At 48.3% G+C, this 13,663-nt stretch overlaps 1 protein-coding gene and 1 non-coding gene across 2 annotated transcripts; both read left to right on the forward strand.

Annotated features, from left to right (window-relative positions):
* Positions 1-796: 796 nt before the first annotated feature.
* On the forward strand, positions 797-868 carry SPPG_10038. Its single transcript has one exon. It is a non-coding gene; the product is annotated as a tRNA-Trp (tRNA).
* A 9,932-nt stretch (positions 869-10,800) lies between these two features.
* Positions 10,801-13,641, forward strand: SPPG_01680 (uncharacterized protein). Its single transcript, XM_016750000.1, has 3 exons — positions 10,801-11,323; positions 11,387-12,148; positions 12,217-13,641. The coding sequence occupies exons 1-3, from the start codon at positions 10,994-10,996 to the stop codon at positions 13,501-13,503; spliced, it is 2,379 nt and encodes a 792-aa protein (XP_016612288.1). The 5' UTR covers positions 10,801-10,993; the 3' UTR covers positions 13,504-13,641.
* The last annotated feature ends 22 nt before the right edge of the window (positions 13,642-13,663 follow it).

The following is a 13,663-nucleotide window of genomic DNA, read 5'->3' on the forward strand; positions in this document are numbered from 1 at the left end:
ATCGTCATTTCGTGTAAATGACTGCTTTTACTTTGTCCAATATAGAGTCGGCATGTAGTCGGCATGTCGTTTGTGTTCATATTGGCAGTGCAAAGGTGCTGCAAAAGATGGATAGGCTATTGTGCACCACTATGGGTTTACCATGCGATTTCTTCCATTCCCGCCTGGGCCTGGCTTCAAGGCCTCTTTCTACTCTAGCATTTTGCGGCCATGCCTTGCGACACACGGTTAGGACTTTTGGAATTGGGTAGCAGCGGACGACGACCTATGCAAGTGGATCGTGTGGGTAGCGGGAAAGCAAAACTGCTGAACTTGAGCTCTTGTGCAATCTAGGTATCGACAATGTGGAGATATGCATCATGATGAGCTGACATTGCTGCGGTTAGGGTTAGGTTAGGGTTAAACTTGATATTAGGTACGGGTTAGGATTGAGTAGCAGCCGATGACGACTTGTGCAAGTGGATGGTGTGTAGGGGGACCATTTTCTTGTGCAATTTAAATATCGGCAATCTAGAGATATGTATCAGGATACTGCGGGGGACCTCAGAAACAAGCTACCGTTGCGCCAAGGCCGGCAGGCCTTGGTGCAACGGTAGCTGAGCAACGGTAGCAGCGGCTGGCGAGGGGACGAGTTGTTCATGCTGAGGATAGTTCATACGGGGCCTTGGCGCAACGGTAGCAGCGGCTGGCGAGGGGACGAGTTGTTCATGCTGAGGATAGTTCATACGGGGCCTTGGCGCAACGGTAGCAGCGGCTGGCGAGGGGACGAGTTGTTCATGCTGAGGATAGTTCATACGGGGCCTTGGCGCAACGGTAGCGCGTCTGACTCCAGATCAGAAGGTTACGTGTTCGAATCACGTAGGCCTCATAATCGTATCTTGCGCTTTACTTTTGCCTGTTTTATGGGGTGACTACAGAGATGGCCATCCATTACCGTATTTTTCTTCCTTGTGGGAGACAAAGTAAACGACACCAAAAGACGAAAAAGCCTTTTTGAAAGCCCGGACATGGTCAACATGGATGACTGCCATCGACTAAAGAGACCTCAACTGCCTGACACTATGGTATTTTTCTTCGTTTAGGAGACGAAACCAAAAAGCCAAAGGCCATTCTCGCAGAGTCTGGACAAGGTAAACTAGTATGACGGCACTGGACTGGTCAACATGTATGACTGCCGTCATACATGTTTACCATGTCCAGACTGAGACGCATATTCCTTGTGAATGCAAGTCGCAGTGCCAGCGGCGTTTAATTTGCATCCTGCGTTAGCTTTGGATGGATTTCGGGAATTGGACTGTTGCGTGATGGTGTTTGGGCAGGTTCTCTTCATATTCGGCAAAGCGCACATTCAGCATCAACCGAAACTCTTTCTCAATGAAGCCTCTCTTTTTCTCTTTCGATTTCTTTGGTCTTTACGTCAGATGACAGCCGTGCTGAACCCTAGTATAGACGTATGCACCCGAAACAAGCACAGCAGTGGTTTGATGTTGAATTGTACATAGTTGCTTGTTATCTAGAAAAGCGCTACCATACACATATTAAAATAGTTCTCCTGAAACAGCCGCTTCTGCCTGGATGTTGGGTGCTCTATTTATGCCACCAATTTCCACCTGTAATTCCGATGCGACCTGTGAATACATTGCTACGAGTTGTAGGGCTCATCCCGGAAGGTAAAGCATCGCCTTGCGGACTAGATCTTGACAATTGGTTCATCAAACGTAGTCTAGCACACTAGCAATGTATTCAATTACATTGCTACGAGTTGTAGGGCTCATCCCGGAAGGATAAAGCATCGCTTTGCCGACTAGATCTTGACAATTGTTCGTTGAACGTTTTTTAGAGCAATCATAATGCCCCATCCATTAACATTGCCGATTTGCAAACGGGTTGAAAACGGTCGAGCGAGCTCCCTGGAAACGATGCACCCTACTGCAACTGTTCTCTAAACGTGTCTGGAAGCAACCAAAAGTGTCACATCCACTTTCCCCACAACATTGATTTTAACATTCCCAATTTACAACAGACGGGTCCAAACGGTGGAACGAGTTCCCTGGAAACGATGATGGCCCTAGGTATTGATATTGGTTACAAACACTATGACCAGCAATCGCCGTCGATAACATCTCTTTCCACTAAACATTAATCGCAGTTTTTAACAGTCATGGTAAGCAGCCGCATACGTCACTTGTGCTTGTATTGCCCTGTAGACTTGAGTTTAAACGGGGGCTAAAGCAAATCATAATGGGCCATCCGTTTGCCCCAAGACTAGACAGAATTGCTGCGTCCTGCAATTTGCAAAACGGACTTCCCTTTCCACTAGTGGATGAGCACCTGGACTTTACTCCCACTAAGGCATCAGCGCCATGTTTTCTCATGGCCACACTTCCACTAAAGCATCAGCACATCATTTTCTCATTGGGGACTTGCAAACAGACCGCTCAAGTAGAGGATGAGCTACCTTTTCATTTCACAATGGGGATTTGCAAACGGACCTTCAATCTCCGTCAGCGTATCAGCACCGTTTTTTTGTCAAATTGGGCACACCTCCGCTACAGCATCAGTCCCTTCTTTTCACAATCCAAACAGACAGTTCAACTAGAGGATCAGTATTTCCTGTTCTTTTGCCAATTTGCAGAATGTACTGCAATGCACAGCCCGAAGTATTCGGCGGAGCACGGGACAGAGCAGGAACCATCTTCAATTTGCACTTTTTCGGCCAGGCCATCGTACAGTGCGTATACACACCCTGAACGCTGGATAACCACCTTCAATTGCACCGCGACCGGAGCATGGTACAGCGCTGATACGGATGCTGAGAGGTACGTTGGAAAAGTTGACTATTGGCGGCCTTTTAGAACCACGTTCCATTATGCCACAGTGGAGAGTCCAAGCAAAAGAGTCAGAGGAGCGATTTTATGAAGTCAGACATTAGTTTGTTGTTAGGCTTTAGCATATACCGCTTTGGTAGGTTTTAGCATATACCGCTTCGGAACGGTTGCAGCCCACCCGCCAGTGCAGTACCTAGAGTACAACCGAGTTGGACCGAAACCCCGAAAAGCTCGCTCATCAGTGTCAGTGACAATGTCACCAATGGGCACCCTTTTCTGGCACACTGCAACTGAGATTGCAGCAATATAATTAACGTGACTGAAAAGGGGTGTGTGGTGAGTTTTTTAGAGTTAGAGTTGAGGTTTAGGGTTGGGGTTTGGTTTAGAGTAAGGTTTGGCGTTCGTGTTCGGTTTTACGGTTTGGGTTTAGGGTTGGGGGGAGTGACTACATGCATTTAACTGAGATTTTTAAGGGTTACGATAGGGGGACTGTGGATGTTTAATCCACGGAAGTTTGAGGCAATAACGGGTCTGTGATGCCCTTAGATGTTCTCTAAGGTAATCTACATATTGGGGTGCCCTGTGCTTAAACGGTGTAAGAGTGGTACTTTGTGTCAATGTATTTCACCAGACAAGCAGTCTGGCTCATCATCAAAAGGAAAACTTTAATGAAAGAACTTGTTCCTCCCAAAAGCGCCGACCGAGAAAACCCTCGCCGGAACCATTGGAGGAACTCTCAGATGAACCGTTCGAGGGTCCAACAGAGGGTCCATCCATTCCAGCAAAGATCATACGGATTGAAGGACCCACTGGAGGAACTATACTTTCTAGCAGCATGTTTGATAAATTCAATCATATGGTCTGGTGAGGTGTATTCAGCAGGTGTGGAGAGACAAGAAACGTTCTAGATAGGTTTAAAGCAGATGCATACCCTGCACGTCGAATCTAGGATATGGGTGATGCTATGGGTCAATTCCCTTGTAAATGTGTCGCATATAATGTACTAGGTGCAATACCACTTACTGCTCAACTTGACTGGTGAATTCCCATCGACTCATGTTAGGCATCTAATACGAACTGGGCCATGACTCCCTGCCAGTACTGTACCGCCATTTGAACAGATAGTCCAACGAATCAAGTTACCCTCACCCCGCAAGTATAGATTTCTTGTTGCGCCAGATGGTCATTCTTTTTTATCCACATTGCCAATTTGCAAGCGCACAGGCCAAGAATCATTTGGGCTCACCTCGTAAGGCCTAGATATCTCTTTCCCCGCAGGTGTTGTAAACAGGTGGTTCAACTTGCGGACAGGCCAACGATCAGTTGGGCCCAACCAGCAAAAGTTGGATCATCGGTGTGTGCCAGACCTGGGTGTTGCATGTGTTTCTTCAAACATCCAAGAAAATGTTCATGTCGACCAGACATGAACCCTTGATATTTCCTAGTAGTGTCTACAAGATCGGCGTTGATCCAATCAATGTCTTGGACAGCGTCAAGTGCAGTCCCTGCGAGCAACTTCATCCATCGTGCTTCAAAAGGGTCGGAAGTGAACTCTTCAGTCGATAGACGGTGCAGTCTATAGACCGTGCGAAAATCGCACGCATTGAAACGACCCATCTCGTGGGATCGGCTAACCATGTTCAACAGCTGTTCACATGGACCCTTTCTTTATTTTGTCTGCAAAGTTCTCATTTGAATATGTCCTACAACCACCAAGATCTGCACGAGAGGCAGTTCCCCCAAGACTTGGGTTCAAAGCTTTATCACAAATCTCCACGCCCTCTGATTCAAACAGTCGCTAACAGTGAGTTCGGGCAAAACTGCATTCAACATGCGTTGAAAGGGTTGAGGATTGGTAGTGAGTTCTTCTATCCTGGAGTCCTGCGGTCATGCTTATGCTCTTCCTTCCAGTCCGACCTGGTTTCGCATCATTGAATTGACAGTCCGTGAAGGGACTGGGACTTGGCCCATACTTGGTTGGGCTTCGCTTCAGCAACACATCTTGTCATCAAAACTGTCAGCTTGCAAACAGACGGCCAGCTAATCACAGCGCTCATCTTTTGTGCAGAAAACAACTTGGCAGCAGACCGTGTCAATGTCTCCAAATACGTGTTGCCCCAACAAGTGCATGAATGACTTGAACGCCTCATCCATCGTCATTGCAAGGCGGGACAACCAGGACCACTTTGAGCTGTGATAATTAAACTCTTTCGATAGGCTCCAAGTTGGCAGCCGATACATTGACACGCAGCCGAGTGTCACTGTCAGTCAGTAAAAAGGTCAGCGTGGACGTTTATTTTGCCAAAGGTTTTGGGAGGGCATCACATGCCTCGGTTGGTCTGTCCTTTCTCAGTCAAATTGTTTTGCACCTCGCAGAAAGGAAATCGCTGGATCTCGTTTACACATCATTCAGACGTTTCAAGCCGATGCTCATCTTTGAGTTGGTATCATGCATGCTGCTTTTAAGTAGTGATAAAGGTAGTCGCTTCCACGACGCTTCTAATGTAGGAGCTGTTTCCATGATGCTTCTAACCTAGGATAGGGCGATCGCTGATTTAGAAAACGCCCTTGCTTGTCCATGAGGTGAATCTCTACCACTTTTTTAGACAACAGAGAAACAGACTTGCATAATAACGCAAACCTGCAATAACTTGGTTGATGAAATGGCATTCGGTGCCAAGGAGCGGAGCTGGCACGCAGCCGGTGACATCCAGTAATCAAGTAATCAGTAAAGAACGAGATCGAAGCATGCCTCTGTTGATCATCATTTGGTTCTCTGGCAGGAGTCAATTGTAATAGACTCTTGCCTACGCCTGACTCTGCTCAAGAAGCCTTCTTCAAGAAATTTGGCCAACATGTGTCGCACGTCGGATGCAATGAACGTTGATTTTTTCACCGTTTGTTTTGGGAATAGTTGGAAAGTCTCTTGAGAGAAAAGAGGGATAATGGTATTTCCACAAAAAATTGCTCTTTGGGGCAACAAGCCCTGTCATCTGCCTCACCTAATGAACAAACAGACAGGTATAGATTCGTACAATTGTCATTCACAAAATTCCCACGCAAATGTAGAGCGCCTGGGCTGCAGATCAAGTATGTTACAGCAGCAAAAAAACTGACAAGAATATAATGCATGCTCTGATATCGCAAATAACAAGCTTGGCTGCACATCATTCTGCGTTCCGCAGTGTTTCTACGTTTGCCCGCATGTACATGTGTCCTTGCAGTCACATCCTCTCCCAGTTCCGTTGCAACTGCAAGCCTAATTACAAAATACAATGGACGTGAGCAACAGGCGGTCGGAAATCGGTGAGCTGTGCGCAAGGATACGAACCTCATCATGTACAGTGTGGTGAAGCCTGTCCTCTGCCTCCTTAGATGTATATGCGGCAGGCTTGTGCCCAGGTGCAGAGCAGCTGCATGCCCTTCCGGTGGGTGAGCACGGGCACTCTGCGTCTCCCTCTGATATGCTCGTGGTTAATGAACCGATCACCGCCAAAACTCAAAGCGAGTTCACTTACTTGTGCAAGGGCAGCTGTGTTGAGGTTGCGTGTCGGCCATTCTGTTCTGGTACTATCTTTTGAGAGTGCTTTGGAAAGGTTGCTTTGAAAAAACGGGCCAGAAAGCGTACGGGGTGACAATTGGGCTTTATAGCTTTTATATCCTAGTTGTGATGATGTCACGTCTATAAAAGGGCTCGTCATAAAGTGTGGGGAAATCACGTGTTTCTGTTGACGTAAAAGGCGGAATTAACTCTGATCAGTTGCTGTCGTCGTCGACCTTTGCTGGACTTTCCATCCAGCTCAGCGTTCAAATCCTATGATTCTTATAGATGGCCACAGAGCGTGGACTTGCTCAGCACTGGTTTACTGATATGTATTTGACTAGCATTTAGTATGCCAAGCCATTTAGATTCCAGTCAAACTGCAAGTAGGCCGACGTGGGGTTGTTGGTCCCACATGAACCAGACGCTAATGGACATGAACTGTCAACCAGATCTTCCACGTCGCAACGCTAGGCTTTTTCGACAATGCAAACACAGACATGACACAATCAAAGACTGACAAAGACTTCTACCACTTAAGTCTACAGTGTACCCGTATTTGTGTTTTACACCACTCATCGCACGTTGCTGAGCAATCATAGAAACCGCAGTATAAAAAGAAGAGTTTTGCCATAGAAAACGTTGTTATATGTACTGAAAACGCAGCAGACGCAACACAATTGTCTCTAGTCGTTTACGACCCCGTCTGTAATGGACCGTGCTCGATGGCCCCGGAACCGCATTCAGCTCTCGCGCGAGCCTCCTCCCCCACATCTACAGTTAGCCACGATAGCCGCACACAGTACCTCCTCATCCCCAACGAACGGGCGAAGGGTCCATCTCAGATACAAGCTCAGACAAGAGTTTGCTCTTACTGGTATGTCAGGTATCAAGCTCACTCCAATCCTCGCAATCCTCGCAAATTTGTTAGAAGAGCTCGGTCTCGAGCTCTTTAGAGAGCTCTACCCTGAGGGATGGGAATATAGCGGTGGTTTTGAAGGAATATGATAAGCATCATTGGCTGGGATTTTTAGAGCATTATATTCGTCTTGGAGAGAGCTCGGGGGCAGCGGGGGACGGATCTTCGGTGGAAGTAGGGGGAGGATGTGAGAGCATACGGAACTCATTAGTATCATTGGGATCTGAGGCTTTTGTTCAATGGGCTGACTGGGAAGAGTCTGGAGAAAATGCGTTCCTGGTTACTCTTCCTCCTCTGTTCTCGTCGATTCCTCTCCCCATTTACTTGCTTTTGAAGATCTTGACCTTGCGGCGGTACTGATGACGGTGGTTTTGCCTGTGGCTGGTGGTCCTTGGACGTAAATAAACAAAGTGGGGAGTTTGTGCTTTGGAGCAAAAATCATTCGAACGGTGTGGCCTTGGGCATTGTTTAGTCCAAAAAAAGTTGACTCCTGCAAGATCGTTTTCTTCTTCCCCAATTGGAATGTATACTTCTGGACCGTCAATCCTTGTCTGATCAGGCTTCTGAATCGTTTTTGGCTCCTGATGAACGTCGGGCTTGTACATGTCCAGCTGCGTTGTGTAGAGGAGTGTTAGCAGCGACAACAGTGTTTCGATAAAGACGCTGCAAAGAAGGATCTCATTCTCGTTAAGCAACCCGTAGACCTTCCAGCTTGTGGGTTGGCGTAATATTTCCTAGAGAAGCCCATATTATAAACAAAAAAAGGTGGAACCAGTGCTTTTTGTGATGCCTTGTCTGTCAGCAAGGGAGTAAAAGGCAGTCATGGTCGTTGTCATATGATCGTGAGGGACGAGTTGTGCGTGCAGCTCCCGTCACCCAGGGCCCCCACCGTGGGTGGATTGTCTCGGGTAATGCGCTTCACCATTAGCGGGATTAGGTCTTTTCCTTCTCAATGTGGCACTTCCAACGAAGGCAACACCAGCGCGGGATGGCCTAAAAGTCAAGCAGGGTGTCTACGCGCTCCAGGGCATATTCCAGGTTGGGCTTGGAACTTGGCCATCATTACCTCCCTCGCGCTCGGCAAGCCAAGTTGATGACCCCAACGGCCGGGTCCTTGGTCTATCACTAGGCCCGCTTCTCCTGTGCGCTTGTACCTGTGCACCTCTCGTAGAACTACTTTTACCTGAGGCGCGCCTCGTCACTCTTCTCTTCTCCGTGGACCACCGTGAGGTGTCGATGCGGCCTGCATCTACGCCGGCAACGCGATGTTTAGTCCTCGTCGAAGGCGTACATCCCCAACTTTGACCTGCACGGGTCACTCGCGCCGGACCCGGCGACGAGGGCTTATCTCGACCTTGGATGTTCAGGTCCACCAATGGTCGGCGACGTAGGCGTGCTTTATCGTGCGTTGTGTAGTTGTGCGGAGGAGGCAGCCCAGTCAAATCTGTCGGCTGAAAGTGGGTCTCTATAATTTGGTCTCGGGGCAGTTCTAAACACTAAGGAGGTCGTAGAAGGCGTCCGTGTCGTAGTGGCTGTACTTTGGCTGAGCCAGCATGTGGGACAGCATAGTGAACGCCCTAACCTCGTTCTCATGTGCTCTGATGAAGCAGAGGAGCCGCCATAGTAGCACCTAGTAGACACACCCACCAACGAGCCCTTTTCGGTTGAGTCCTCGTCGTCTTCCGCTTGGAACCGCCTCCTTTGCTGAGCATCGTGTGCGAACGCCAGGCGGAGGAGCGACTTGCCGTACCGGGGCGGATTGAGGTTCCGCCTTGAGAAAGTGGTTGCACAATGCTCTGCAGTAGCAGCTTGACGATTCACCATTTCCGAAGATGCGTCTCACGGATGTCGCGACGTGGTTTGGGCAGTTGCCTACACAGACACGGGTGGCGAGCGACATACACTGAGCGAGGCACGAGGCGGCAGTCCATGGCATGTTTTCTGGGCAGTGAGGGGCGTAGAGTATGTCCCGGACCGCGTTGACGATGACATCGCTGACCCATTTGGCTCCAGGGACTTCGATTCGATAGTTACGGCGGTGAAGAACTGGCGAAGCACGCTGGAGTTGTCCCTCGAAATTGTTGCGTTGGTCTCCGACGAGGTTATGCGCAGCGTGCGCTCGCACGTAATGCTGGTCATGCGTCGAACGTTGTTCTCCAGCTGAGGACGGAGCTCGGGCCGCCTCAGGAACTTGGTGAGGCCCATCCTGACAGTTCGCGAGATATAGCCATGGCTTGTCCCACGGCCGTCAGATCGAACCTTTGTTCTCTTTACCGTCGGGTCTTGCCTCGCCGCGACATGCCATTTTGGGCTTGTAGAAACGGCAGGCTGCTAATGTGAAAAGGAGCACTGGTCTCTGGAGTGTAGCCGCTTTGGCGCCCAGGTCGTGCAGTTCCTTTCTCGTTTCTCCTTCTTGAGCGTGGGGTTCTGAACAACCGAGAGGTCAAAGGTTTCCTATCCCCTGGATGTAGCAGTGTTCTATGACAGTGAGCTATTTGATACATATGAAAGGTGCTGCCCAAAATGACTTACTGATCCTCTACACTTGAATAGATGTGTTATTAAATCTATTGGGTGGGACATGATGAGCACGGCAGCCTCATATTCAGATTTAATTATTTTCAATGGGCTGTCCTCGTACGCACTATAGTTTTACCTGCTCTACAAGTGCATTAAGAGTATTGCAGTATTTTCTTCCTAGAAGAAATCGTCATCTCCTCATACACGATGCAAAATAAGCACTAATATCTGCCCGTCTTAGCTTGGGAATAGTCCGTTCTATATATCGCCATAGGACAGCCATGCTCTTGACTAATAATTCCAGGTTGAGATACCGAGATATGATATTCCATATGGTGCAACAGCGTTGTGGAACTCTTGTCAGTTTTAGGCTGTGTCCTGTCTGTTTGGGTAGTGGAAAAAGCCTGAATCCAGCATGTGGTCCATGAAAAAGGAAGATGGCGATGGTCCTCCGCTAGCAATTTGCTGTTGAGTACGTTGGATATTGCTTCAATAAACGGACAAAACAAGATGGTAATGCTTTATTATTTGTGTGCTGTGATGATGGTGACGTGCATTATTTCTGTTGGCGTAAAACTGGAAGCGATCAAAAACATGTAAGTAGACGTGATCATTGCTGTCGTCGTCGACCTTTGGTCTATTTTATCACCCACCCAGCGCAGCATTCGAAAAGCATTTATATGTAAATACCCACACAGTGCCGACTTGCTCAACCTTTGCTGAGGGTATTTTCTAGCCATTATAAACAGTTAACGACAGCCCAAACTCTCATCCGTCACAATACATAAAGTCGCGTATGTGTTTCCTGTTGCTACATCTCAATAACTGAGCTTACATGCAAGTTAGCGTCTTATTTGACGGTCAGGAATAAACAAAAGAAACAAAAGCAGGTGAAGGATTGGGCAGACTTTGACAGCTGAATCTGAACTCGCGTGTGTGTAACCTTGTCCGAACGCACTTTGACAGACGCGACGGACATTTGGGGAGGACTCATCAACCAAAACGGCTTACAACGCCCCATGGCGACGCCTTGTTGCGCCCGGTAGTGTCGAACGCATTGGGGGAGAGACGATACTTTAACATCGAACGACGACCGTCACTACCACCCTTTTCATATTACGCAACATCACTCTTCATTCACGCTACCCGGACTCCTGTTCCTCAAAAGGGTGAAGCACGGCGACCATGCTCGCGCGATCTGCCCTTTGTGTGCGCTCAACTGGGTCTCGCAGAACGGGGCACACATGCCAACGCTTCGCCGGGATACTAACAGTTGTTTCTAAAGAAAAGTGTTTTCTAAATAACGTCCATTTACGGGGCCGCCGCTCGGCGTATATCGTCCCAGATCCCCGCCAGGAGGGAGAGCCAGGCAGGCGTAGACCGGAAAACGATTTCTATGCAAAAAGTACACCGGAAGAATTTGTGCCATCGGGGGAGCAGCTGGCTATCTTTGATGAGGTTGCCAAGGGTAAATGCGAGGTAGTTCTGATAGACGCAAAAGCAGGCAGTGGAAAGGTAATTGCAGAAATACGAGTGGAACCGAATGCACCCGCCGTGCTTACAAGCAATCGCAATTAGACTACCACGCTTATTGAATCACTACCACACATACCCAACGGCGTGCCCACAGTAGCCGTGTTTGCCTTTAATCGAGCGAATGTCAACATCCTCCGGGAACGTGCTCATGCAATTCAAAGAAAAAAAGGATTATCTCGCTTTCAGACACGAGTCCAAACCTTCCACGCGTACGGAAAAGATATGTGGGTGAAATATCTTGGAGTGTTTCCGGGGGAAGTGCGCATAGCAAAGCGCAAGCACTGGGAAATCATGCAGAGCTTCATGTCCCGTGATCAGATTATGACTTACGGGAACGAGGTCAATGAACTGGTTAGCAAAGCCAAATTGCATTTAATCGCCCCTGCACACCCGTCGATTGTAGACGAAAAGGATATTCTGCCAGATACTGACGCTGAATGGAGGAAGCTCATGGAAATCTACGGTATCCGTCCTGATCCGAAAGGGACTGTAGATGAGTTGGTAGCGTTATCACGACGTTGCCTCGCCGAATCGATCAAGTGGGCGGGCGGACATCAGAGACGAGGTGCACTGCCACATATACGCCTCAGTGCTGTCATCGATTCTCTTAGGAAGGCCTCGGCGAATATTGAGAGAATGTTAATGGAACATAAAGATATTCCCCAGTATCAGATTGAGGATCTTCGATCGAATATGTTTGCGCTGCAAAAAAAGCAATTCGTGATCGATTTTGATGATATGTTGTATTTGCCGATCATACATGGAGCAAGATTTACTCAGTTTCCTTATGTGTTGATAGATGAGGTGCGGAAGATGGTTATGATCTTTCTATGCTACAGATAGTTGACGCCCTCTTTTTGCAACCGTGTCAGGCGCAGGACATGTCCGCTGCTAGGGCCGCTTTGGTGGAACGGATGCGTGAACCCGGAGGGCGTCTGATTCTCTTTGGTGACCATCGCCAGCAAATCTACCAATTCTCTGGCGCTAGGAGCGACATGTTTTCAAAGCTTCGGATGGAGGGTGAAGCAAATAGGCTTGCACGGGCCCGCTGGCGAAATAGAGGCGCTGGCATATCCACCAATAGCTCCGAAGAAACCTCCCGACCACTTTACGCCACACCTCTGAACCAAATCAAAGACGTTACAGTGTTTCCTCTCTCTGTCTGCCGCCGGTGTCCTACTTCAGTCATTAAACTGGCCCAACGCATAGTACCAGAGATTCGCCCATATCAACATGCGCCCGTCGGCAGAGTCAGCGAGCTTGGGAAAAAGTTTAGTATTTCTGATTTTCAAAATCGGTCGGCTATGGTGGTGTGCAGAACAGTCACTCCACTCATCAACTTTGCCTATTGGCTGATGGCCAATGGAGTTCGAGTCGAAGTGGCTCGGCGACACATCGCACAGGAGCTCTTTGACCTGATCGAACTGGGAAAGGTCAAGGAGAGTCCATTTGAGTTTGACCGTCTTCCAGTCCGTGAGCTGGCTCGGAGATTGATATCTATGCGGCCAAAAGTTCTTCTTGAAGATTTAGAAAATCTGGCTGGGGGGCGGTTCGTGATTGGAGAAATGCCGGGATTTGATGATCGGTTGGATTCCTTGATGACGGTTATCAAGTACCGGATGCGCCCGGATCACAGCGTCGCCGATTTAAAACGAGCTATAACCATAATGGACTTGATCCCTGCGGCCATGCCTCGTGATCCGCCCGTTCTTCTCTCTACAATCCACCGAGCACGAGGACTGGAACGGGATCACGTCTTCATCTTGAATGAAATGGACCATCGCCGGAAATACGGCCTTTCCAATATGGGGAAGCATCGGCCTCCCACTTTTCAGGAACAGCAGCGTGCCACCGTAGAGGACAATTTGATCTACATCGCGTACACTCGGGCGAAAGAGACATTGTCCTTTATTGAGTGGGAGCCAATTGGCCAATTTGAACAGTTTGAATATTTGGCTGAGCGCATCCGTTGCCGGATGACGGGGCGAAAACTGGAGAAAAGAACACGACCGTACAAGGACATATTCAACTCCAGTGAAGAGCATGAGAAGGTTTATGAAAATTTGTTTGGCATGTTTGACGACATGCGGTATAATCAGCATGAGTATGCTGAGCAGGCCATTCGGTTTATGGTCGAAGGTATGCGCATGGGGGTATGATATTATGTATGTTTATAGTTGGGGATGATAGTGTACATATTTGCTTTGCTTTAGATAGTTTCTAGTGCCTATTCATTTTTGTTATTGAGATTGTGAGATAGATGTATTTGGATTAAATCATATGGGCTCTCTGGCATATTTTTCGATGGATTCGGACAAA

Source organism: Spizellomyces punctatus (genome assembly GCF_000182565.1).
Source record: "Spizellomyces punctatus DAOM BR117 chromosome Unknown supercont1.2, whole genome shotgun sequence".
Lineage (NCBI taxonomy): Eukaryota > Fungi > Chytridiomycota > Chytridiomycetes > Spizellomycetales > Spizellomycetaceae > Spizellomyces > Spizellomyces punctatus.